Raw genomic sequence first — 26741 nt, forward strand, 5'->3', positions numbered from 1 at the left:
TGAGATTCGGAAGGCAGGTATTCTTATCAGCTTCTTAACAATAAGGAAATGAAGACTCAGACGGTAGATAATCTGCAACCTATTCAAGATCATACAGCTAGTGCCTGAACAAAGTCAGGATTCAAAATAGTTTTTTCTGAATCCACAGCTTTGTGCAGCATTTTAGGTAGGAGGGGTGATGGTGGAATTAGGGCTGTCTCCCACTCTTTAGCTCACGATTTACGCATTCCGGTGCCTTTGGTATGGCAAGCAACCAGCCAAAGTTTTGAGCTCAGTTTGTCCATGAGTCTTGCTTCCCTTCTCCAGACCTACCCACACTTTTGCTGGTTAGAAAAGGCTATTCTTAATTTGTGAATACAGAGCAATAATATATGCCATTGTCATACCCTTTATATAGGATCTGAGTGCGCGCCATTCAACAATTTGCCGAACTGAGCACTCACCAAAATTACCCAGGTCAACTGTTAAAAGTTGATTCTCCAGGCCAGTTCCTGCCCCTCATTCTCCCACCCAAATCTTATTCAAAGCCCACACTGTATCTTTTTAAGCAATCATTCCTCTCTATTTTCCAGGCTGCTCCTCACCTTATGCCCTGCATTGGGGTTTATTCTTCAAGAAGCTTCTCTGAACACCTTTGACTAGTGTCAAGACAGGGAAAGGGGCCTTTCCCCATTGCAGGTACCCTGTCTGATTCACTTCAGCCAGGGAGTGTGTCCCCCTACCCCTCTCCAGATAGAAGGCATTAGACACAGTTCATTGATGACACGACAATTTATTATAATCTGTTGGCAGTACACAGATAGTCATTAAACCAGAACTCTGTCTACATAGAAGTGGGTAATGATATGTAGCCATTCCACGGGGAACTGTGTGCACTTAATCATCATCATGATCTTTTAGCGTCTTGATCCTCTGCTTGTGCCGCTCAATTTCTTTTTGCAGATGTTCAATCTCCTTTACATGATGACTGATCTCATCTTCATGGTGTTTCTTCAAGGCTGCCAGTTGTTCTCTAGTCCGCTTTCTACAAGGACACAGTCACTCTGGGTTTAATCCCAATCCTCCACCCCAGAGAGTTTCTCTAAGCATAACCCACAATACCTAAGGCTAAGGACAGGAGTTCCAATCTCATGGGAGTCAGGCTAGTCATCCTCTTCTACCTCCTTAAGCCCTACTTGGGAAAGAATACTCTATCTTAAGATGTAGTCATCTTTAGATGACCAAAGTGATTTCTTTTTCCTGCTGCTAGTACCAGAAATTCCAGCATTAACGAGCTAGAGTAGGAAACTCCAGAGAAGTGTGACACAAATCCCCAATACCTTATAAGAGGAACAACCCAGAGAACAGAATCCCCTTTTGGGGGAAAAAAAGGAGCAAAAGAAGGGGGGTAAGCCAAGGGGTACAGTTAAAGGACAAATATTTGCATCCTATCTCAATTTATCTAGGGCTTCCTTTGCCTGAAGAAATGCATGGCCCACCGTAAAGGCCAAAATGAAAGAAAAAAAAGAAGGGGTCTCTTGCATGGTCAGTACTTGCAGTCCAATTTAGGTCTCAAGAGGGGCAATTCAAATGTTGGTTCGGCCACATTTGGGCCTCAGTTTTCCTTAACTGTATAATATAGGGCCCAATTAGATGGTCTCTAAGGGTTGTACCTTGGCTTTCTGGTATGGCAGGGGCTATGGTGATAATTCTTAAGAGTGAGCAATAGAGGGCAGAAGTGAAAAGAGGCCAAGGGAGAAGCAGAAGGAGATTAGTTCTATGCTGTTCCCCACTGTGAATAGTAGTAAAAGATAACTCAGGGCTGAGAAAGAGGATAGGCCCAGATGCTAAAGGAGAGGGAAATCTACACAGCCCAGGAGATGGGCTGGGCGGGCAGGGCAAAAGTCTCTAGGAAATGTGTGTATGTGTGGATTCCAACCATGAGGAGCTGCCACCAACCAGGTCCTAGGACCTACTCGCGCTGGCCGAATAGGAGGTGTGTGGCGGTCTAGAAATGGCTGAGGAGGTCTGAAGAGTCAGGGAATCCATCCACACGGGGCTTGCAAAACTAAGGCGTGTGGAGGAGAAAAGAGAGCGTGGAGGAGCGACAGGTCTGTGAGGGCCGAGGGAGTCAGGCTCGGAGGGTCTGCAAGTATTGGACGGTCGGATCTAGACACACTGCGAAGTATCGGAGCGGCGTTTCGCACGACCCGGGGAGAATTCCACGGGTGGGGATGGTAAATGATTCAGGAAAAGTTGAGCCGTGGGATGAGTGTTCTGGAGACCCGCAGGTGGGAATGGCTGGCGTGAGGGGCCCTGGGATATTCGGCAGGGCTGGGAGCGCCCTATAGGTGGCAACAGTCAGGGCTTCGAGTGTTGGGCGTAATGGGTTCGGGGGCCCGGGAGTTCTGTTGGGGGACAGGGAGCCCCAGGGCAGTAAGGAGGGATGGGTGGGGCGACTGGAAGGCCCTGAGACATCTAGGGCTGGACTCGGGACCCCGTAGGCCTCACCGGAAGTATCGTTCCTCTTCAGCCTGCTCTCTCTTTCCGAAGGCCCCTCCGGCCTCCCGGATCGAGCCCGCGGGGGAGTCGTGATCCTTTGACTGCGGAGAGAGACGGAAGACATTGGTGAAGGGCGGAGGGGGACACGGGATCCGCGCTCGGGGCTGGGGCAGCGGACACTGCCGCCGGCGTACCCGATCGGAGCTGAAGCCTCGGGCTTGCATGACCCTCGCGCCCCACACGCCCAGCCGCATCTGCGCCGCCAGAGCCGTGACTGCCATTGCTGTCAGTGCAGCACCTCTCCGGTCACTGGAGGTGCAGCCTCTCTATAGGCCCCAACCGCGCTGATGGCCAGGCAGCCAATCGCTTCGGTGGAGGCGGGATGAACCTAGGAATAGCGAATCATGAGAGGGAGGAAGCGGGGTTCCTATGGTTCTCAGCCAATCCTGAGCGAGAGGCGGGCCTATTCTTAGCCAATTCCTAGCAAGGGCTCCGGGGCCAAAGGACAGGAGAATAATAATGGAGGAGGTTGGGGAGGAAGGGGAGGAGAAGGTCAGGAGCTGAAATTTTGGCTCTTGTATTCATCAGAACGAGGCGTGGCATCCACGCCTCCCACCCCACGATTCCAATCCTAAAGTTATTATTAAACAACCCATAGGAAGCCTTCCCTTTCCTGGACTACTAGCACCAATAAAATGGGTAATATGGGGGGGGGGGGGGGGAAGGGGCAGGTGGGGGTGCGGCGCTGTGTCCAGGATGCTCCGACGTAGGGCTGTTGGGAAAAAACATTTTTTAGGTATATGTAAATGCTCTCTTAAGAGGTTGTCAGTGTTCTTTTGTTGCATTGACGTTTCGCTCTCAAGTCTCAGCTTAAATGTTACCTTCTCAGAGAAACCCTCCCTGACCTCCTTAGTCATTCTGTCCTAGCTCCCTGTTTTGTTCTGTTTCTCTCTCTTTTTGCACTTTTCATCTTCAGAAGTTATCAGGGCCTTGATCAAGTAGGCACGGAGTTAATATTTGTGAAGTGCATTAATACATTATCGAATGGGCTTGATAACTGGGATTTTGGTAACGTGGTGCCATGAAGTGGAAAAGCGCATAAGTAGGAATCTAGGGAAGGCTTTGCCTTGACCGTCCTTCAGCCGTCTAACAAATGTGAACAAGACAACAGTAGTTAATAGCCTTTGCCTGCCTCATTTTCTCTCTCTGGGCCCAGTTTTTTCTCCTTTAGATGTGAGGGTTGGGCCAGATTATCTATCTTATTCATGATTATAAAAATACCTTCTTTGCTTTCAATGAAATTGTAGAACTGTTTTTGTTGATCATCTTTTGGTTGGAAAAATACCAGCCCTGGTTTGTCTGACTTAAATGAGAGGAAATGGCTGCGGGGCACATTTTCAAATGTTCATTGCAGAAAACTTGGAAAAATACAAAAGCAGAAGGATAGAAATAATAAATCACTTACAAGCCCACTACCTAGTGATAATAATTTGGTGTGTTTTTAGGTGATATTGAAGTGCCATTCCAGTTTCAGAACTCTGTTTGTAGTTCTCAAGTACTGCTGTTTCTTAATTATTCCCTAGGCTGGGCATCCAATAGAGGGTCTTGGCTGTTTATGCAAAAGATCCGTCTAGGCACTAGGATGGCTATAATTTTAAAAAGTGGAAAATAAGTGTTGGTGAGGATGTGGAGAAAGTGCAACCCTCATACATTGCTGGTGGGAATGTAAAATGATTCAGCTGCTGTGGAAAACAGCTTGGCAGTTGCTGAAAAAGTTAAATATAGAATTACCATATGATTCAGCAATTTCACTTCTAGGTATATACCCCCCCCAAATTAAAAACTGGTATTCAAACAAATACTTGTACACACATGTTCACAAGCAGCATTATTTCGTAATAGCCAAAAGATGGAAACAACCCAAGTGTCCATCAACTGATGAATGAATAAATGAATTGCGGTATATACATACAGGGGAATATTATTCAACCATAAAAAGTAATGAAGTAATGATACATTCTATACTTTGGAGGAAACTTGAAAAGATTTTGATGAAAGAAGTCAGACATGAGAGGTCACAAATTGTATGATTGCACTTATGTCAAATGTCCAGAATAGGTAAATCTATACAGATAGAACACACATTGGTTGTTGTCAGGGGTCCGGAAGAAGGGGAAACGGGAAGTGACTGCTTAATAGGTGCCAGGTGTCCTCTTTGGGGTGATGAAATTGTTTTGGATCTAGATAGATGTGGTGGTTGCATAACACTGTGAATGTACTAAAGGCCACTGAATCATTTGCTTTAAAATGCTTAATTGTGTGTTATGTGTTTTTCACCTCAAGTAAAAAAAAGAGTTGATGTACTTACGTTAAAGGAGTGCGGTTACGCTTCCAGCCCTTTAAGAATCGCAAGGAAGGGGGCGGGGCTAGGGAGGACCTGTGAGAATCACGTGAGGCAGCGCCTGCGCAGAAGAGTCACGTGGTGGCTGGGCCGGGGAAATGGCGGCTCCAGGAGAGAGCGGGGCTTCGGGCGGCGGAGGCAGCACGGAGGAAGCCTTTATGACCTTCTACAGTGAGGTGAACACCGAGTGAGGAAGAGTGGCCCCGGGGCGACCCTCCCGGGCCTGCTCTTCCAGCGGGTGAAGGCAGTGGTCCTCCTGGCCTGGACCGTTGGGTGGCTCCTCCTCTTTGGCCTTCGGGGCGGCGGGGGGCTGGGGGCGTGTGCGTCTCTCCCCGATAGCTGCTGGGGCATCCCCTAGGCAACGGAAAAGGGGCCGGGGTCCGACGTCTGCGGGGAGACCGCGAGTGTGGCCAACGAAGTGCCTGAGCCCGCGCGAGTTCCCTAAGTCCGGGCAGTGCGGGGCTGGCAGCGGCTCTGCCTTCCTGGGGGCCACTTAAGCGTCTTGGCCCCCATTTTTGTTCTAAACGGAAGCACTCTCTACGCTTAGTTCTCTGTGGTGAGTTGTATTACTGGTTATTTCTGCCATTCGCGAACGCCAGGCCGTATGCATCATGCCAGGTAGGCACTATCTCCGCTTTTTACGGATGACAAACCTGAGGTTTAGGGAGGTGAAATCATTTGTTCCGGGTCTTAGAGCAGACAGCTTGGTATCGTGTTAGGACAGGAGTAGGTTGAGTCTGAGCCTCTTTTACTATCGCCTCTCCAGCGCATAGTGCATAGTGGTTGCTCAGTAAATATATGTTGAGTAAATGAATGAATGATGAATGAATGAAAGAAGAGCATGCCATGTGAAGTCAGAGGACCCGTGATTGGGTTTGTGCAAGGGAGTTAACTGGTCTGAGATTGAATTCTTTGAAGACGTTGATTTTGCAGATCCACAGTTTCCACGTCTGTAAAACGAGGGTTAATATAAAAACAAGAGTTTTTATGAAGGTTAAAGGAGTTAATGTGTAAGAAAAGGTTTCACAAAATATAAAACAGAAGCATCTTTAAGAGTTAAGAGAAGGCTGAAGACGGACCTCGTTAAGTTGGCATGGATTTGAAGAATGGAGTTGCTACCCGCCAGGCTGTGAGCAGCTCACAGTTAAGCACCATGTCACATTCATCTTTCATGTTAGGGATCTGCAACAGTGCTGTTACATAGTAGTTTCTCCAAAGTGTTAAATTTAAAATGGAAATTAGCACATCCTTTATAGTCTGTCCTTTTGAGATGCCTAATTCATTTGAAAGCGTTGATGCAGTGGTACCATAGTTTATTGGCCTCTAATGACTACTCAGTAATTATAGTGAAACTTGTTTCACTTACCCTCTCTTAGTTGAAAAAAAAAAAGAAATCCTGATTTGTTTGAATTGGATGAAAGAAAGTACCTAAAGGAGGACCCTTCACTTATCATTCAACCAATGTTTATTGAGCATCGGACATATACTAGTGTACTGTTTAAGTGCTGGAAATTTGGTAGTGAACAACAGAGAGAAGAATCCTGTCTTCATAGAGCTTAGATTCTGTAGAGAAGGGTAAACAATAGACAAACAGGTACAATATAGTGTCAGGTAGTGATAAGTGCTGTGAGGAAAAATTAGCCTGGGAAAGAAGGTAGAGAGGATGGGGGGAGTGGCATGCTATTTTAAAATGAGTGAAGAGGGAAGATGCTGAGAAAGAATGGCTTTTTATGTTACTGAAATGTTTTCTAATCTGATTTTGGCTGTAGGAATAAAGATGGTATATAACATACCAGAGATCCATTCCAACTAGCATTCCAGCTCTGGCAGTGGCACCAAGGATGTTGTCCTGAGAGTACCTGGTGCCTATTCTCCTTAGCAGTCTCTTCAAGTCAGGGATTTTTCTAACTCCAGTAGAGTTAGTTAGGCAGAGTTATTTGCTCCCTGCCCTATGCACTTTTAATGCTGCTTTTAGTATATATTTCAGTGTAATTGTATTTTCCTTTCTTAAAATACAGTTCTAAATTAAGTATGGGATTAAAATTAAAGTATTGGGATTAAAATTCTGCTTTATAGGTTGGGTGATTGGGAACAAGTTTGTTAACCTCTTTAAGTCTCAGTTTCTTATCTGCAAAATGGCGATAATAGTAATATCTACCATGTAGCATTGCTGAGAGGAATAAATATGTGTAAAGTTTTTACATGATTAAAATTCAGTAAATGGTAACTGTTGTAATTATTCCTCAAAGTGTTTAGCAGAATATCTTGAACAGTAGACACACAAATGTTTGCTGAACATGCCAGTGAGTAACTTGTTAGGGTGACAATTCAGAGTTTACTATTGAGCTTTACTAATGAAGTTTTTATCCCCTTTGTTTTAGGTGAAACAGATAGAGAAGAGAGATTCAGTTCTAACGTCCAAAAATCAGATTGAAAGACTGACCCGACCTGGTTCCTCCTACTTCAATTTGAACCCTTTTGAGGTGAGCTGTGTGATGTTGCTGTGGCCTCCTGATGGGTAGCTATGCATAGCTGTGGGCAGACTTACCTTAGGACACACACCTCATTTGTATCATAGTTAGAACTGAACCTGGGTGGTTTTGTGAGCCGAGCTGAGGAGGCAGCATATTAAGGAAAATGAAATGGTCTTTGCCCCATCAAACATTCCCCCTCGTCTTTTAGCAGCCCGAATATATAAAGATTTATTTTCAGATGTGAAGGGATAGCTAGCCTTGATAAATTTAGGATCTTTGATTTAATTTACGTGTTAAAACTTCTCTGTTTCACCACAATAAAAAAGTAGCAAAAACCCAAACAACCAAAAAATCATCGCAAGATTATAGACAAGCAGATGCGCTTTTTGGATTTCCTTAATTTTATAGCTTTAAACTTTTTCTGATAAAAATAAGTCATATTTTTTATAAAAATCTGAAATATAGAGAAAGCAAGAATAAATAATCATGTATTATTCCAACTAAGAGAGAAATAGCCATTCTTAACTGTTTATAGTCAAACTTTTATTTGAGTTTTATTTAAAAACAAGAATCATGCACTTTATGCTATTTTAAATACTATGTTGTTACATAAATTTTTTTTTTTTAAAGATTTTATTTTTCCTTTTTCTCTGCAAAGCCCCCTGGTACATAGTTGTGTATTTTTAGTTGTGGGTCCTTCTAGTTGTGGCATGTGGGATGCCACCTCAGCATGGCTTGATGAGCAGTGCCATGTCCCTGCCCAAGATTCGAACAGGCGCAACCCTGGGCCGCCGAAGCAGAGCACGCGAACTTAACCACTAGGCCACGGGACCGGCCACTAAAATATTTTTATATAAGATTTTTAAAAGTGTGTACTGGGGGCCGGCCCAGTGGTGTATTGGCTAAGTTCACATGTTCCGCTTCAGTGGCCTGGGGTTCGCTGGTTCAGATCCTGGGCACCAACCTATGCACCGCTTATCAAGCCATGCTGTGGCAGGCATCCCACATATAAAGTAGAGGAAAATGGGCACGGATGTTAGCTCAGGGCCAGTCTTCCTCAGCAAAAAGAGGAGCATTGGTGGAGGATGTTAGCTCAGGGCTAATCTTCCCAAAAAAAAATAAATCAATCAAATAAAAAACAAAAAAATAAATAAAACTCAGATTTGCAGAAAGGTTGCAGGTACACTATGAAGACTTTCTTGAACTATTTGAGTCTAAGTTGTTCATATGATGCCCCATCACCCTGAAATACTTTACTGTGTTTTTCCTACAAACAGTATTCTCCTACTGAACTACAATATAAGCATCAAAATCAGGGAATAAACGTTGATATATTGTTACTATGTAACCCTCAGGCTCCATTCCAATTTGCTAATTGTCTCAATACTGTACTTTATATCAAAAGGATCCAGTCCAGAATCTCCTGTTATGTTTAACTGTCCTGTCTCTTTGGTCTCCTCCAGTCTGGAACAGTTCTTCAGTCTTTCCTTGACTTTTGTGACCTTGGCATTTCTGAAGATTGCAGGCCAGTTATTTTGTAGCATATCTCTCAATTTGAGTTTGATATTTCTTCATACTAGATTCAGTTTGTACACTATTGGCAGGAATATCACAGAAGTGATACTACATTCTTTCCTTTGTAACTTATAAAGTGGTACATGATTTTGATTATCCCGTTAATAGTGATGTTAACTTGGTCACATAAGGAGGTGCTTGCTAGGTTTGTTCATGAAGTTACTTTTTTTCTCCTTTGTAATAACTATTTTATTGGGAGGTGTTTTGAGACTGTGTATATATCCTTTCTTTATCAAAGTTTCAATTTATTAATTTATTTGTCAGTATGGACTTGGGATTTCCTCTTTTATCCAGTGGGTTATATTTCAATATTATTTATTTTAATGCTCAGATTGTCCCAAATTTGGTCAGTAGGTTACTTTTAAGACAGCTCCTGTCTTTTTGATATTTCTTCATTGTTGTTTGATTACTAGGCCCTCTTGTATTTTTTCTTACCCAGGCTGGAATTAACCATTTCATCAAGGAGCCCTGGTTCCTTTAATGAAGAATGGTGTTTAGAAATCAAGGACTGAGTGCTAGGTGTACTCATTGCTAGTGGGATATCACTACTCCCAAACCCTGTTGGTGGATATGGCTAAGGAGTGTGTGTATGTGTATGTATGTGTGTGTGTGCGTACACGTATTTATGTCCAATTTTGATCCAACACCCCAGGGTTTATTCTAGGTTTTTTCTTTCCATGTTCATAGTTCCCTTCTCTGATAGTGAGAAATCTGGCTCCCACTCTCTACTATATAGATATTTACTTAACTGACCCTCCTGTATGCATTAGATCTCGCATTGCCATTCTTTCCCTCCTCACTCCACTTTACTCTTGACACCAACACCAGTTTGCCTTGTTATGCAAAAACTGTTTTCCCCATACCTGAGCTCAAAACTCACATGCCAGGTCACCCTTCCATGTGGGTATGTTCCTCACCCGGCTGTGGCTCCGCGTGCCTGCCCTCTACCTCCTGGGGGTTCTCTTCACTCCTCCTGGGCTCCAGCATCCTCCCCATCAAGCAGGGGCCTTCCTACCCTGCTCTGGCTTTGACACTCTGTGTCAGCCTGCCTTTTTGGGGAACACCCCCCTCATCTTACTTGGGCTCTTGAGTCTACACTCCGAGTCACCCCCTGCACGGAGGCTCTCTCCACTCTGCTGAGGTTCCAGTTCCCTGTGCCACCCATACTTCCACACATGTTCTCCACACTCTGCGCAGGCTCTGATACTTCGCATTGGGCTGCCTTCTTACGTTGGATGCCCTCCTACATAGGCATCCACCTCACCATGCACAGGCTTCCACACTCCATGCTAGGCCGCCCCTTTGTGGAGGTGTCCTTGCTTGGGCTCCCGTACACTGTGCTGGGCCACCTTCCTTATGGACACTTTCCTTACCCTGCTTGGTCTCAACTACCCCTTGTTGGGCTCCACTTCCATGTGGATGCCTTCCTCATGCCTCTTGGGCTCTCGCACCCTGTGCTGGGCTGTACTCCGATGTTGACAGTCTCACCCTGCTTAGGTTCTAACACCCTATCCCAGGCTACCTGTCTGTGGAGATGCCCTCCTCAACCCACTTGGGCACTTCATTTCAGGCTGCCCTTCTGTGTGGATGCTCTTCTCACCCTGTTTGTGCTCCAGCACCATGTCACTGGCCACTCTTCCCTGTGTGGTCACTATCTTCTTTCTCCCAGGTGGGCTCTGACACTTTGCTCTGGGCCATCTTGACTCCCCACCCCGAGTGGATGTCTCCTTTGCCTGGCCCCTGTTAATATATTTGGATTGCATTGCTCAGAAAGGGAAGGGGAAGATGCAAAGCTTAAAGGTGCTTTTGATAGGATTTTGGGGAGGGCACAGGGGAGAGAATTTGTTTGCGAGGTGGTAAAACATTTGATGGTATGTTCTATTTAGCCATACTTTCAAATTGAGCATAGTACCATGAAAAGGAGATCCTGTAACTTACCCATTTATTTGTTAAAGTAATTAGTATTTCCTGTGGTGATCTGATTGGTGAGGAGTGACAGATTATTGGGACCAGTATGAAGGCTGGGATTTTAATGCCTCCTGGTTAATGTGGTTCTCAAAGTGGAACTCACTGCCCCGTAGCTCCTGTCCTGACTATAGGAAGTGTGTTTGAATGGGTAAAGATATGATGAGGTTGGCACACTCAGGAACATACGTTTGAGTGGGCGGGACTCCATGATTGTCCATTAGAACTTTTGTCTTTTCTATTTCATAGAAATGTTCTGGCCACTCTATAGGCTGGGTGTCATTTTCTTATAAAGTTGCTTTTGACTCCAGGTCAGAGTTAGTTGTTCCTAGTGATTAAGGAAATCAACGACTTGTTTTCATGTAGCGTCTATTGAGACATCTAAATGAATTAGATTTTTCTACAGAGGTAAGCAAGGCTGTGTTTTTCTAGTAAGGAGAAGTAAGGCAGTAATAGCTGTCCGCTCAGCTGTCAGTTGAAATGTCAGTAGTCTTCCTCTACACCACCTTGCTGAGCAGCGGGTAGGAAAGGGAGAAATTAGGGGTCTCAGTGCAGGAATCCTTATCCAGGGAGCATTTTTTCCCTTCCTGCCATCTCTACAGCTCCTTATTTGGATACATTTCTAACCTTCAGCCATTATGTGAGATCTTTCTTAGATGTTCTGTATTGTTCTCAGGTTAAGGGCCCTGCCCCACTTCCTTGCATAAGCTTAGATGAACCTGTGCCCCTGCTCAGTCCTGCCCTTTTCCTTTTCTTTCTTTTGCTTTAACTTTAAGGCCCCAGCAGGCAGCTCCACGGACTTTGTTTTCTGTTTATTTTGTTCAGCACCTTGGAAAGAAAGGTATTTCTCTCGTAGAACTCTGGAACTTGGTACGTTATTAAAAGGTCAGAGAGTTCAGGTGTGACCTAAGACTGGATTCCTATTTCAAACAGAAGCTCCTAGAGGACACTACTATAGTTTATTTGAGTTCAGGAACTTATATAAATGCCACAGTCATGCATTTTTGTTTCTGTGTGATTAACTTTTTGAGGTCCAGGACTGTGTATTTTCTATTGCAGTGTCCCCAAATCCTGAGACACAATAGGAGTTCAGAAAAACCTACCGAGAATCTGAATGGAGGGGGCTGGCCTGGTGACACAGTGGTTAAGTTCACATGTTCTGCTTTGGTGGCCCAGGGTTTGCCGGTTCAGATCCCAGGTGTGGACATGGCACCGCTTGGCACACCATGCTGTGGCAGGCATCCCACATATAAAGTAGAGAAAGATGGGCACGGTTGTTAGCTCAGGGCCAGTCTTCCTCAGCAAAAAGAGGAGGATTGGCAGCAGATGTTAGTTCAGGGCTAATCTTCCTCAAAAAAAAAAAAAAGAATCTGAATGGACCTGTGTGTGTTCTTAGAGCTCTATTGGTAATATGACATGTATCATTTATGTAAGAATTGTTGCTTGTCTCTCCCTTCCCTGCTTAAATTCTTTGAGCACAGTAGTGAGCACAATATCTAGTAATCCTAGGTGCTCCAGAAGTTTGGACTGAATGTATAAAGCTGGCTTCCAAGAGGTTTGGGCCACAAGTATAAGCCCATTGTCCTCATTGTGTTTTATGGCCACATATGGTACCTCCAACTCTTAAAGATAGAAAAGGAGTTGGGTTAGCTTTGAAGGCACTCAGGGAATATTTGTGGCCAGTGACCAGTGCACGTGTGATATAACTCTTGGAAAAATAACTTTTGGGGTGCGTCTGTGTACATACCCTCTTCATTTTTGCCAGATCTTCTGAAGGTAAGCTGCAGACAGTGTGATGCTTCATGCTGAAGTACTTGAGTGTGCATCTCCTCAAAATCAGAATGCACTTCCTCAGAACCCCACCGTTACCGCTCCTGGGAAAGACAGCTTTAGCTCAGTAACGTCGTCCAGAATAGAGTCCACACTCAGAGCGCTCCAGCTGTGCTAAAAAACTCAATTATAGCTATTTTATTTTTTTCACCTTGGGAACCAAGGTTTATGAATTACATTTGGCATGGTTAGTTCATGGCATAGGCTACAGCTTTATTGGAGGCAGTTTTCCGTGCTTTCTCATTCGTTTTGGACACCGTCTGGCATTTGTTGGACATTCCTTTTCCTCAGAGCCGAGGGAGGTAAGGTTCTCTGAAGAGCTGTGTGTGTTCAGTTACCTTCCTTTATCTGTAAATCTTATATGGCTGCATTCTTCCTCTGGAGTGACTTTTTCCCAGTTTCTTTCTCTCTTGGGAAGTTATGAGGGGGCGCACTGACTCTTTAAAGTTCTTCTTTCTCTCTCACCCCCAGTTGTATATGTAGCGTTTGAGAACGGGTATGCTCTTGTCATAACCTTCAAAAGCCTGTTGAATGCAGTGGTGATTCAGCTTGGCTGCCTACCAGTGACTACTGCTGTAGGTGGGCTCTTTGAATGTTTTGAAAGCTTGCTATAAATCTTGACATTACTTGTTGCCAAGTTTTTCTAAGACCCTGTGAGCATCTGACTAAGCTTGGCAGATTATTTTTCAGTTTTAATTTCTCTGGTAGGTATTTTTCACTTCAAGATTTATTTTCCTTTTTTTTCCTTTGCCCCTCTTAACCGATCCTCAGTTCTACTAGCTTTGAATGCACTTGGTTCTCACTTGCATCATCATTTCTTACTAGTGCTCCTCAAACGTTAATGTGATTCAGATCATCCGGGGATCTTGTTGGAGTGTTAATTCTGATTCAGTACCACTGAAGCGGGACCTGCTCTTCTGAATTTCTAGCAAACTCTTCTCACCCTCCACCCTGTCTGCACCTTCTTCTAGCCTTGAATACTGAGTAAATAAATAATTGGTGCTATGTTGAAACCATGGACTACACTATGAAATCATCTGCTTTAATTGTGTATCTTACAATGTTCCCTTCCTCCAAATGCACTTATTATATGGTAATTTAAAAAAATATGTTTCCTCTGCTTATTTATCTTTGCATTTCTAGTACACGGCAGTGTGTTCAGCAGGTAGTAGCAACTATATAAACGTTTGAATGAATGTATGTATTGTGATGTATTGTCATTCATATTTCTTGAGCATTTTTTAGAACTATGCCAGGCACTGTTCTAGAATGCTAAGTATTATTCTAGATGCTGATTATAATATGTATAAATTATTGGACACCTTAAATTTTTTAAATCTCTTTTACAGTTTTGATTTTGATTCTTCCAGGTTCTTCAGATAGATCCTGAAGTGACAGATGAAGAAATAAAAAAGAGATTTCGGCAGGTACCGTATTTCTCTGTAATAGATGGAGTTTGAACCTTTTGAAAATATATTAAGTACGTGATTCTCTCAGGACTTGCTATTATGACTTTTGGGCCAAAATTTAACCTTTTTTTTTAAACTTCGGGCTATGTAACTCTTAAAAAAGAACTCATAGTGACATAAAAGCTTAGATAATTTGGGGTCGGCCCGGTGGCTCAGCGGTTAAGTGCACACGTGTGCTTCTCGACAGCCTGGGGTTCGCCAGTTCGTATCCCGGGTACGGACATGGCACCGCTTGGCACGCCGTGCTGTGATAGGCGTCCCACATATAAAGTAGAGGAAGATGGGCACGGGTGTTAGCTCAGGGCTGGTCTTCCTCAGCAAAATGAGGAGGACAGGCAGTAGTTAGCTCAGGGCTAATCTTCCTCAAAAAAAAAAAAACTTAAGTAATTTAATGACCATAGCTTACCTCTGAATAGAATGAATTTTATATCCAAAGAGGCTCTCTGCAGCCCCTTAATTAAGAGGGAGAGGTACAAGGTAGAACAGTCATGCTTACTTGGGGTCACACTGACTTAATCCCCTGGCTTCCAGGAGAGAACATGTTAAATGATTTGTAGCAGTTTTTTATTTTTTAGACCCCATTCCTCAATAATTTTATCTTTTGCAAACTTAAATGAATACCCAGGAGGTACATGGTTTAATATAAAGAGTGCTTTCTGGAACAGGAAAGTAGATCAACAACCTCTGGTTCTTGCCCATTCTAATATTTAATGACTCAAGCTGTAGTCTTATAGTAGCCTTTTTAAAAACCCTTTCAATTTTAACAGCTGAGTAACCCACCAGCCTTTCCTTATATGAGCTCAATAAGCAAACTCTTGTAATGTCTTTGCAAATTGGATTTTCTATATATTTAATATATATATATATTTTTTAACTTTCCCCAACTTCTTTCTGTCTCTTACGTACATCATATTTTAGTAGGGCCTGACCAATGCTAACGTAATCCTCAGCTCCTGCATGCCATCCTTGTCAGTATCCAGTGTTATACTCGCTGCTTCAGTACGGTGATTGCTCCCACATTGCTGACTCACAGTCATCATCTGATCTACTATTAAGCCAAGATGCTTTTTATCTTTGCCTACTCAGTCATTTCTCATTATATAACTGTAGCTTTTTTTCCTTCCTGAGTTCTACTCTGCACTCAAATTCCGCTTTTTTTCTTTTTTCTAAAATTTCAAGTTTCTTCATGTAATGCATTAGCAGTCTTTCCCAATTTAATAAGCAGGCATTCAAATCCATAGTCAAAACAACTTTTTATGTAGCTCTGCAAAGCACTCAGTAAGAGTTCTTATTTCGTCTCTAATGTGATCTAAAAGTTATTAAAAGTGTGGGCCCAGGAGCTGTATGACTTGAGTTTCAATCTTGGCTGTAGCTCTTACAATCAGTTTGAACTTGGGCAAGATACTTTCAATCTTTCTGTGCCCGTTACCTCCTTTGTAAAATGCACATAATAATGGTGCCTACCCCATGTGGTTATTAATGAGGATTTAAGTGAGGTAATACACATAAGCACTTAGACTAAGTCTTGGCATACAGTGTATCCTCTTTATATGCTAACTGTCGTCAATGTGTGTTAGACAGTATGCTGAGCTCTTGGCTTGCATCATCTCGTTTCATCCTTACGGGAACTCAGTGAGATGTAGGTACCTGGCATCGTCCCATTTACCGTGGAGAAAGCTGAGGTGGAGACAGGTTAAGTGAATTGCTCGAGATCTCACAGCTAGTAGGTGCTTGAAGTTGGAGTTAGACCCCAGGCTCCACTGATGCTGGGTTAGTATTAGAGTCCCACTTGCTCTCCTTCCCCAACAGTCCCTGTTATCCAACTAGTGGCTTTCTGTTTGTCACTTGACATAGGTCAGTGATTCTTAACCCTGGCCGTCTGAAGGAGTCGCCTGTGGAAGTTGTTATTTTTTAACTTTTTTATTATAAAAATTTTAATTATATTTTGTAAAGAAAGAATAGAATAGTGAACACCCGTATACTCACCATCTGTATGCAACAGTTCACTTCATTAACTATGTATTTTTGGCTGAATTGTTATAAATTACAGATACCGTGATACTTCAGCATATATCCCCCCAAAATAAAAAAGGACATTTTCTTGCATAACTGCTTTTCACATCTAACAAAATTAACACTAATTCCTTACTATCATCTGATACCCAGTCTAGTAGAAGTTTAAAGAGTAGGATGCCAGAGCCTGATTCAGCGGTCTGAAGGTAAAAAGTAGACCTGTGGATTTTTGAGAAGCTTCACAGGGTTGGAGCACAGCCACAACTGAGAATCACTGCTTTAAATTAAAAGTTCTTTTAGAAACGAGATGATGTCTCATACCTGTTTTATCCACCTCAGTGCTCAGTATAAAAGGAACTGAGTACTTTTCAATATGTAATAGGAACCCAGTACTTTTCAGTCTACTCTCTCCAAATTATCACAACGTCCTTGTAATACTAGGCTTACATTTGTTCTCAACTGTGTGATTAAAACCATAAATGTTTCCCAGGTGTGCATTTAGCCTTTGGTGCTTGAATTTTGATAAAGACCAGTATTTCTAGTCATTTTATGATATTTATTAATTTTAAAAAAATGCCTCTGGCTGATAGTCTCTTTTTTTTGGTAAGGAAGAGTGGCCCTGAGTTAACATCTGTTGCCAGTCTTCCTCTATTTTGTATGTGGGATGCTGCTATAGCATGGCTTGATGAGCAATGTGCAGGTCTGCACCCAGGATCTGAACCCACAAGGGATCCAAACCTGCAAACCCCGGGCCACTGAAGTGGAGCATGTGAACCTAACTGCTACACCACCAGGCCAGCCCTGACGACAGTCTTTTTTGCCATAATACCTTAGAGCTTTTGGTTTTAAAGAGGCACAGTGCAGGTGAAGAGTTATTAAATGTTCCTCTTATTGACAAACTTAACTTGTCTCTTATTGTAGTTATCCATATTGGTGCATCCTGATAAAAATCAAGATGATGCTGACAGAGCGCAAAAGGCTTTTGAAGGTATTTGTAAATTTACCTGCTTCTGAGTAATGTATTGTCAGTGGTAGGGACTGACTGTTCCTTGTCCTGGATCAAGAAAAGAATGTTATAGTTTTGTCTTCTGGTCCTGAAGAAGCTGTGGTTTTCAATAGAACAATTGTCGTTCCAAAGCAGAATGTTGCTGTTTAAGAAATAGACCTTAACTTTGGTTTGTTAGAACTTTTATGTGCCAACAAAGAGTGTTATTGCATAGGATCATTTTTTTTTCCTTGAACATAAAAAATAATTGGAAGTATTTTATCTCTGAGTTAAATCTAGATGTGGTATATTTAGCCTTGAGTGTGTATCTAATTTTTTCTAAGGCTTTCAAGGAAAGCCATTGCTATAGTTGTATGTTTTTTAATTAGTTTAACAACAGTAAATAATTTAACAAAGTAGGGAGTGCTTTTAGACAGCACAAGTCCATTTACACTGCCTGAGTATAGTTCAGACTGTCAGAGGGTGTTTGCAGAAACAGTTAATTTCAATGTTTTGCATTAGCTGTGGACAAAGCTTACAAGTTGCTACTGGATCAGGAACAAAAGAAGAGGGCCCTGGATGTAATTCAGGCAGGAAAAGAATACGTGGAACACACTGTAAGTATTTATAGTGCTGCTGTGTTTACAGGAAGTATTAGCAAGCCTTGGGCACCTTGTAGGAGGGTGAATGTTAACTTCGCAGTGCCTCCTGGCGTAACTGTGACTGCTTATGTGTCTCCAGCACTTTGCTGTGGTGGTCGTGAATAGTGTGTGCCTAAAGCTCTAATTCACCCCCAGAGCTCAGGATGAGGAGTGGCTAGGACACTGCTCCAACCTCTTTCCTTACCAGTCCTGTGTTGTGGAAGGAGGGCTCTTCTTGCCCTCTCATCACATGTTGTCACGTTACCCCATCCTGAGAGTGGAAAACTGGAGCAGCCATGGTGACACTTGACCCCTGATTTTTATTCTTGTCCCTGTGAAAGGGTTGGAACAGGGGCTTGAGAAAGGCTGGCAAGGGGATATGAGTAACTTTTTTTAAAAAATAAGAGGAGGTAATTGTCTATTAATAACAGGATTGGGAAGGACTCAGTTGAAATAAATTCTGTTATTGCTGGCATTATTTTTTTTCATTACCTAAATCTTCTGAGTGGTGGGAGATGTTAAGATGGCTTGCTTGAGGTGAGAAAGGTCTTTGCTTTAATTTTTTGCTTGCTGGGGCAAGAATCTCGAGGCCATTTATCAGAGCAGTTTCAATCCGGGGTGAATATGGATGTGACCTTTTCTTTGAAGAGCTTTGGAATCTGAAACAGAACTATCTAATTGATAGTAATAATGAGTCCAATTTAGATGAAGAACATGAGTAAAAAGAGGAGATGGGCCAACATAACTGTGTCCAGCTGGTCATGTGTTGGAAATGGTACCTGTAGGCCCAGTTCTGGCAGAAATCAGAAAAGTACCTGACAGTTTCTTGACTCCTTGTGGTAGTTACCCTTCTTCTGTATTTTGCCTGAAGAAGCCATCCTCACTCTCTGACACAAGGTGGCAGTAGGGCCTTTCTGAGCTTGGAAGCCACTTGGCTTTTTGCTGGTGTGATAGACTGAATCGTTAGTTAATGGAGTAATGTCGTTCTTGGGTGAATGGGTATATTTAACTGTTTTGGATCTCAATAGTGACCGAAGTGGTAATAACATCAGTTAATGTGATGTGAAAATTACTGGTTTAAGGGCATTTCACAGTCACAATTATTAAGAATGAAGTTGTAGAAATGCCAGAGAAACAATGCTTAATGTCGCATGTTCTGTAGCTTCTTCTAAAACTTGACAAATATATTTTCTTTGCTATAAACACGTAACCGCAAGTGCGAAAGGTAAACAGGTAATCTGTTCAGTTTATCAGAGCCTCTTTTGATCTGGCCTAGGATCCGATGAGTTGAGGAAAACTCCCTTCTGGTCCCTTTTCATCCGTCCAGGTAGAAGAATTTTAGATGAAGTTAGAAAAAGGATCCCTGGTTCCTGGTTTTCCTTGATTGCATTGCTGTTTTGGAGGGCAGGGGAGAAGTTCATCTTTTTTTAACGCAAACTTTTTATTATACCTATAGAAAAGTGCGCATATTATATGTGTGCAACTCAGTGGACATTCTCAAAGTATGAGTGCTCATTTTTTGATGAAAAAAATTCTTTTTAGGTGAAAGAGCGAAAAAAGCAATTAAAGAAGGAAGGAAAACCTACAAATGTGGAGGAGGATGATCCTGAGCTGGTGAGTTAAACATGAGAAGAGCCACCTTATCTTGTGCGGTTGAGTTCACTGATTAGTGGTTAAAGACAGGGAAGCCTAAAGAATGATGCACACATGCATGCTATAAACATTTTATTTTGACTTAAAATATTAAATGTACATTCATTCGCCCTTTTAAAAAATTTCCCCTTTTTTGACATAGGGCTGCGGCCATGTTTTTGCGTGTGCGTCTGCTGATCAGAGTTTATAGTTGACTTAATTTCGTAAAACACGCACGCCAAGCATTATCCATAGTTTCTGTTCTTAATTCCTTTTGAAGTGCATTGGAAATGTAGGTACTCGGGAAGCAAACCAAGAGCAAAATCTTAGATATTTGTGATTCTGTTTTCAGTCTTTTCCAGATGTCTCACCTGTAACTAATTCAACAGCAGTTATTTTTAGGGACTCATGTTTATTAAATCTTTCTAAAGCATTCAATGTAGTTTAAAACAACAACAACAAGCATTTGTTTTTATAATGACGTCAATTTCTATGATATTTAAATAACTTAAGTACGGTAGTCATTGCAACTGGCGTAGACAATTTTGGGAGCAACCACAAATAACTCTTGATAAACAGACAGCTGTTTCGTAGCACGAGTGCTCGCTTTGCTCCAGGTAATAGTTTGCAGAGAAATGGAGAGTAGTGGTTAATCCACTGGGTTATTTAGTGGAGATTGGTTAGGAGATTCTACTTAAATATTTGTGTCTAATTGCCTCCCTAGCCTGCAAACTTAAAGTCTTCTTACTGATCCCTCAGTTGAGGTTGGTATGTAACTTAGCCATGTGCGTATCTTGTTGTTGAAGATTTTTGGAAGAAAGGCTGCACCTGCTCGCTTCAGTGATTCTGCTCATGGTGACCAGTCCTCTCTTCTGGGTGGTAACGCTGCTTGAGAACTCTTAGGTCATCTTTTCCACCAGCCACCTGTTTTGGGTTTACTCTTTTCCCATATTTAGTTTTTTCTCCTCAGTCCTATTTGCTCTTCTCTTTAATTGTCCTCTTCAGTCTTTTCTGAAGACCCTCTTACAAATACTCCTTGGCCCTCCTGAGCTGTTAAAGACCCTAACTTTTTGTAGTTGTATTTTTTTTTGTCTGATGATAAAGGAGCACATGCTAATAATAGAATATTTGGAAAAAGCAGAAAAATATGAAAAGATGAAAAACCCCCCGTCTCTGTCCATCCAGAAGAGTTTGGAACTTTAAAGGTGTTGAAGTCTTCCTTGCAGACGCCTGCACCCCTTTGATGTTTGTCCTTCTTAGGGCTGGAGTGGCATCACTGCTTTCATTAAGCAGTGCCTGGCTAGTGGAAGCGACGGCAATTCTGGACCTCTTTTACTTGCCTTCTTTTCCACGCAGCACTCTTTGCTCCACCGTCTCTGATTTTAGGGTATAGGCCCTGTGAAATCTGCATGTTGGGTTATTTTCTATGTTTCTTTTTATATTTAAAATCCTTTGTATTTGGGGGAAAGAGTTTTAAAGATAAAGTTCTGCTTTCTATCTAATGTTGTGTAAACTGTTTCTGGCAGTGATTAGAATATAAGTTCAGCTGCATACAACTGAGACCCAAAATGGTGGTGGTTGGAATAAGATAGCAGTTTGTTTTTTCTCCCATGTAATAGTCTTTGGGAAGATGGCCATTGGTATGGCAGCCCCGGACCATCTGTAATCCAAGGACTTAGTCTCCTCCTTTCTGTGGCTCTGCCAGCAAGGATGTTGCCCTCATCCTCACAGTCCAGGATGTGTCATCACCTCACTCATGTGCCAAACAGCAGAATAGAGGAAGGAGGCAAGAAGGGATAAGCCTGCTCCTTTTAAGAACATTCCAAGAAATTGCTTAATCACTTTTCCTAACATCCTGTTGGCTAAAACTTAAGTCACCTTGGCACTCCCGGCTATAAGGAAGCCTAGGAAATACAGACTTTTACATTGGGTGGTCATGTGCCTTAAGACAAGCAATTTTAGATGGAGGGAAAAGAGATAATGAGATGAGGAGTAGGGACAACTAGTAGCCCTGCCACAGTCAGTAGACCCCTAAGACTGGTGTGCTGGATAGCAACTTCGTATCTCTAGCACCTAGCTCAGTGCCTAGCACAGAGTAATTATAAAATATTTGTGAAAATTTTGGAAGGTCTTTGGAGGTAAAGGCCCTCCGAAATCTCAAATGGTTGTGATGAGCAGGTAGATTTTTTTCCCTTATTGGTGCTTTTTTTAGAGCAGGGTTCCCGTGTATCATCTATGTGGTGAAAGTGGGCAGGTCTCATAGGTGGATGTGTTGTTTTTCTCCTGAGAGAGCATTGTGAAGTGGTTCTCTCTGAAGAATCTTTTTCCATGCCGGCTTCTAATCTGCTTTTATCTTGGGCTCCATCTAAAAGTACTTGATTCAAGTTGCTGGTAAAATATTTACTTGGATTTTCTTTTGTTCTTAATTTTCTTGTAGTTCAAACAAGCAGTATACAAACAGACCATGAAACTCTTCGCTGAGTTGGAAATTAAAAGGAAAGAGAGAGAAGCCAAAGAGATGCATGAAAGGTATCTATTAGTATATTCATTTAAATCATATCTAAATGCCTTGGTTACCAACATTGGTCATTGGGGGTTTTCTTAATGAAGGGGTTAGGTAATACATGACTTAAGAGGCTGTCTAAAATAGTTCTCTGACAGGGAAGTGCAAATCAAAACTACGCTAAGATATCGTATTGCCTTACACCCATTAGAATGACAAAAATATCTAAAACTAATGGTAACAAATGTTGGAGAGGTTGTGGAGAAAAAGGAACCCTCATACACTGCTGGTGGGAATGCAAACTGGTGCAGCCACTATGGAAAACAGTATGGAGAGTTCTCAAAAAATTAAAAATAGAACTACCATACGATCCAGCCATCCCACTACTGGGTATTTATCCAAAGAGCTTGAAGTCAGCAATTCCAAAAGTCCCATGCACCCCAATGTTCATTGCAGCATTATTTACAATAGCCAACACATGGAAGCAACCTAAGTGCCCATCAACAGACGAATGGATAAAGAAGATGTGGTACATATATACAATGGAATACTACTCAGCTGCAAAACAGAGCAAAATCATCCCATTTGCAACAACATGGATGGACCTTGAGGGAATTATGTTAAGTGAAATGAGCCAGCGAGAGAAGGATAATCTGTGTATGACCCCACTCATATGAGGAATTTAAAAATGTGGACTAAGAGAACAGTTTAGTGGATACCAGGGGAAAGGTGGGGTGGGAGGTGGACACAAAGGGTGAAGGGGTGCACCTACAACACGAATGACAAACATTAATGTACACCTGAAATTTCACAAGATTGTAACCTATCATTAAGTCAATAAAAAAAAAAAAAAGAAAAAAAAATAGTTCTCTGAAACAGCCAAACTTTTGAATTACTAGGGTGAGAAATTTCCTCTCACTTTTGGGAAATATGGAATAGACCTATCCTTAGGGAGTTTATCGTCAAGAGTGCTATGTGTTTTCTTCCTGATTTCCTGAACTGAAATAGGCAGAGTTATTGAGGCCATTGTTACTGAGGCCAGAGCCTTTGTGTGGCTAGTGGATGCAGCTGTGGTGAGTATGCAGCGTCATACAGCGTAATCACTGACAAAATGTTTATTGTCCTAAAGTAGGATTTCCCGTGCTCATCAAAATATTGAGGTTAATTTAGTTTATGTATTTCGGAAGGTAGCTGTGCTCACCGCTGTACCACCAATGCCGCTAGTTTATATGTTTTGTATTGTTAATTACTGTTTAGCAATAAATACGTTTTGCTAGTTGAGGTTGTGTGAAATATCCTGGTTTTGGGATAGGTTTTGGGATAGGCTTTTTTGTTTTGGGTTAGGTCCAGAGATCCTCTTGAGTAAGAACCTCTGCTATTGTAATATCATAATGAAGAATGTATGTAATGTGATGAAGTATGTAATATAATGAAGATGGCTTCGTCACGAACTAAGCCCAGAACCTCCCATTAGTATTGGCTGAGCTTTGATGACACGTGACAGGAGTGTTTGTATCTTGCCCCACAGCCCTGCGCAGGGTCGCCTCTGCGTGTTTTAGAGTGAGACATTCATGAAAGTGCTTTGAGCCCTTGCCAGGCAGCCATCTTTGTAGAACCCTAGGGAATTGATTTCCTTTGTCTGCTTGCTTCTGTGGGGAGATGCCTTAACTTGCTTAGTTAACATGGGCTCTAAGTTTCATCTAAATACTATGGTCTGGTTTTCTTCCTAGGAAGCGACAAAGGGAAGAAGAGATTGAAGCTCAAGAAAAAGCCAAACGGGAAAGGGAGTGGCAGAAAAACTTTGAGGTAAATTTTCAGGCTGGCCGGGGTTCTTATTCCAGACTAAGAAAACTCCCCAGCCTAGAAACTTGGTTCTGGAGCATTCCCGGGACTGACTGGGGCAGTCGGTCAGGGAAATGGGATATGGAGGGAAGAGTGGGGGCTTTGGAGAATGAGTCCTGGCCCAGCCACCTCTAAGCTCTGTTGCCTTGGCAAGGGCCGTGAGGCTCCCTGAAGGGTTTTTGGAGATTGTGGTGGGCTCAGCTGCCAAGTGGGCTGAAGAGAAAGACTTGCATGTTTAATTTAGGGGTAATCATGGAGTAGTGCCCTGCTTAGAGGGCTGTTACTAGAAACCGAGGTTCTTGTGGCCCTGGTGTCCTGCCTACAGAGACACTTATGGCTTTTGAACTGGTCTCCTCTGTGACACCCTGGTTGCATCCTTCAGGTGCCCAGCCAATTTCCTGAATTGAGCAACATTTAGTCTTGTCTTCTTAAGATTCAGAACCTAGGTTAGGGATTAGCTAACCAGAGTTGATGACTTTGTTTCTGTATGCAAAGAGAGAAAAGGAGTAGGCCCCTTGGTAAGGAGGAAGAGATCGTAGTGGCCCTCTCAGCACAGCCAGCTAGGCATTGCGCTGGCTTTGAACCTCCACCCAAGTTTTAGGGGGCAGAAGGAATGTGCAGTGGAAAGAGTGGCAGTCATATGTTTGCTAGTCATATGGCTTTGAGAAGATGATTTAACCTTTCTGAGCCAGTGTCACCATTGGTGAAATGCCAGTGGCACTACACACTGCAGTCAGCTTTTTGTGAGGATTAGAGAGAGCATATGCTAAATGTCCAACCCAGAGGTCCCCAGTGATTGGTGGTCTCATTGTTCTGATGAGTGTTACTCATCTGTCCTCGTCTTCCAACCTGTGGCTTCTCCTTCCTTCTGGGGATGCTGTGACACCTTTTTGTGCCACACAAAATGGGAGAAAAGCTCTGCTCTGTTCTACTCTTGGATTGTTCCAGAGGACTGAGCTGCACTGGGCTGTGGGGGCATGGCAGAGCAGGTTCAGGCTCTTCGTCTCATTAACTGGTTTCCTCACCTCAAACCTCTTTTGTGCTTAGGAAAGTCGAGATGGTCGTGTGGACAGCTGGCGAAACTTCCAAGCAAATACAAAGGGGAAGAAGGAGAAGAAAAATCGGACCTTCCTGAGACCACCAAAAGTAAAAATGGAGCAGCGCGAGTGACTGCGTGGGGTCACAGCCACAGAACCTTCCCCCAGCTGTCTCCCCTCCTGCTTTGAAGGACTCATTCTTTCCTCCCATTTCCACCCCAACATAGAGTAGTATTTGCTTTTTAGTCCATTTTGTTTTCAATACAATTTAATATCGATCAGAGTCATTCTTTTGTACATTGAAATCAGGGGCTTGGTTTAAAAAAAACCTTCCCCGACCCCATACCCCTAAACCAACCGGGATTGGAAGGTACCACCGCTGGTGCTGCCTTTCCTTCCCACAGCCTGTAACTTAATGTTTTGTACTTCACTGAATTGTGATGGTTAGAAACTTCGTGTATAGTTTGTGGAAATCATGCAATTAAACATATTGCTTAAAACGGTGTTGCCGTGACTTCAGAGCTAAGCCTAGGCCACCTTGGGAAGCCTGGGCCACCCTCTCTTCCACTGCTTGCTTCTGGATGTGGCATCCTTCGAAGCCCCAGGTCAGGCAGGGAGGGCATTGGGCACACGGAGCAGTTACTCGCTGCCCTGACATCCCATGGTGTTTGGCATGTGTTCTCCCATCTGACCCATCCGCGTGGCATGAGGCGCCAAGCCACCCAAACCTGTTCACTTTCCAAAGAGCTAGCCATCTCCACCCAGTACCATTGTGTCCTAGCCTGTCTGCGTTTGTTAGCGGTAGTATTCTGTATGTGTAATAAATTTTTATACCCTAACCATTGATGTACTCATCCTCAGGTATTATTCCAGGGGTGGGTCTCTTGTCTGGCTTGGATGTTGGGCAGACCTGGCTCCTTACCTTATTTGCTGAACCTTAGTTCCTTCATCTGCAAAATGGGAATATAGGTTACTGTGGTAGCTTCTCGGGAGGACTAGCTGCGGCATGTACAGGGTAACTACCACAGTGCTCAGTGGGTGTTGCCAGTGTTCGTTCTTTTTTTGTTCTTTTGCTTGCTTAAAGCTCTACAGCTGGCAAATGGCAGAGCCTGGAATCAAATTGAGGTTTGATGGACCCCAGAGCATATACTCTTTTTTTTTTTTTTAAAGATTGGCACTTGAACTAACAACTGTTGCCCATCTTTTGTATTTTTTTCTTCTTCTTCTTCTCCCCAAAGCCCCCCAGTACATAGTTGTCTATTCTAGTTGTGAGCGTCTCTGGTTGTGCTGCGTGGGATGCCACCTCAGCATGGCCTGACGAGCAGTGCCATGTCCGCGCCCAGCATCCGAACTAGTGAAACCCTGGGCTGCCAAAGCAGAGTATGCAAACTTAACCACTTGGCCATGGGGCTGGTCCCCGCCAGTATTACATTGTGCAAAATGAAGGTACTGAGTATTTTGAGGATTAAATGAAATAATGTATGAAAGCACTCAGCTGATAGTATATATTCAAATGGCCTGCTGGCTATGAGAGACAGGATTAGCCCTTGGGAGGGACATAAGGTGAGAAATAGAACACCTAAAAGTGTTCTTACCTAAAGTGTGATGATAGGAGAAACGGGGCAACTTGAAATTAGACGTTTTGCAGTATTCTGTAGATGAGTGAAGAGGTACAGTGGTCACGAGGGCGCGAGGTCTTACAGTATCCAAAGACAGTGCCGCTTTGATTTGCTTCTTGGAGGGGACAGAAGTGTGGGTGTCCATACAGCTGAGCACGTCCAAACTACAGGAGAATTAGAGCACAGGGGTGCGTGGGGGTGGCTAGAGCTAAAACTGGACCAAGGCAGAGAGAAGGAAATGTTTTGTCACCCTGCAGGGTCACACAGGCTGCAT

The 26741-nt window shown here is 43.0% G+C and overlaps 2 protein-coding genes across 2 annotated transcripts; one reads left to right on the plus strand and one right to left on the minus strand.

Annotated features, from left to right (window-relative positions):
• Positions 1-756: 756 nt before the first annotated feature.
• On the minus strand, positions 757-4983 carry ATP5IF1 (ATP synthase inhibitory factor subunit 1). Its single transcript, XM_008520148.2, has 4 exons — positions 4850-4983; positions 2676-2869; positions 2491-2582; positions 757-1024 (listed from the first exon to the last, which is right to left on the minus strand). The coding sequence occupies exons 2-4, from the start codon at positions 2760-2762 to the stop codon at positions 877-879; spliced, it is 327 nt and encodes a 108-aa protein (XP_008518370.1). The 5' UTR covers positions 2763-2869; positions 4850-4983; the 3' UTR covers positions 757-876.
• Positions 4898-25687, plus strand: DNAJC8 (DnaJ heat shock protein family (Hsp40) member C8). Its single transcript, XM_008520149.2, has 9 exons — positions 4898-5058; positions 7264-7365; positions 14097-14153; positions 17130-17196; positions 17716-17810; positions 19377-19448; positions 21904-21995; positions 23700-23775; positions 24859-25687. Exons 1-9 carry the CDS (start codon positions 4981-4983, stop codon positions 24979-24981), a joined length of 762 nt encoding a protein of 253 aa, XP_008518371.1. The 5' UTR covers positions 4898-4980; the 3' UTR covers positions 24982-25687.
• Positions 25688-26741: the final 1054 nt, after the last annotated feature.

The sequence above is a fragment of the Equus przewalskii genome, chromosome 2, assembly GCF_037783145.1.
Source record: "Equus przewalskii isolate Varuska chromosome 2, EquPr2, whole genome shotgun sequence".
Lineage (NCBI taxonomy): Eukaryota > Metazoa > Chordata > Mammalia > Perissodactyla > Equidae > Equus > Equus przewalskii.

Coding starts and splice junctions, on each gene's coding strand:
- ATP5IF1 (XM_008520148.2), bottom strand. CDS start 2,762: ATGGCAGTCACGGCTCTGGCGGCGCAGATGCGGCTGGGCGTGTGGGGC. Junction 2,583..2,675: donor GAGGCTTCAGCTCCGATCGG/GTACGCCGGCGG, acceptor CTCTCTCCGCAG/TCAAAGGATCACGACTCCCC. Junction 1,025..2,490: donor GAAGAGGAACGATACTTCCG/GTGAGGCCTACG, acceptor GTGTCCTTGTAG/AAAGCGGACTAGAGAACAAC.
- DNAJC8 (XM_008520149.2), top strand. CDS start 4,981: ATGGCGGCTCCAGGAGAGAGCGGGGCTTCGGGCGGCGGAGGCAGCACG. Junction 7,366..14,096: donor TCAATTTGAACCCTTTTGAG/GTGAGCTGTGTG, acceptor TGATTCTTCCAG/GTTCTTCAGATAGATCCTGA. Junction 14,154..17,129: donor TAAAAAAGAGATTTCGGCAG/GTACCGTATTTC, acceptor CTCTTATTGTAG/TTATCCATATTGGTGCATCC.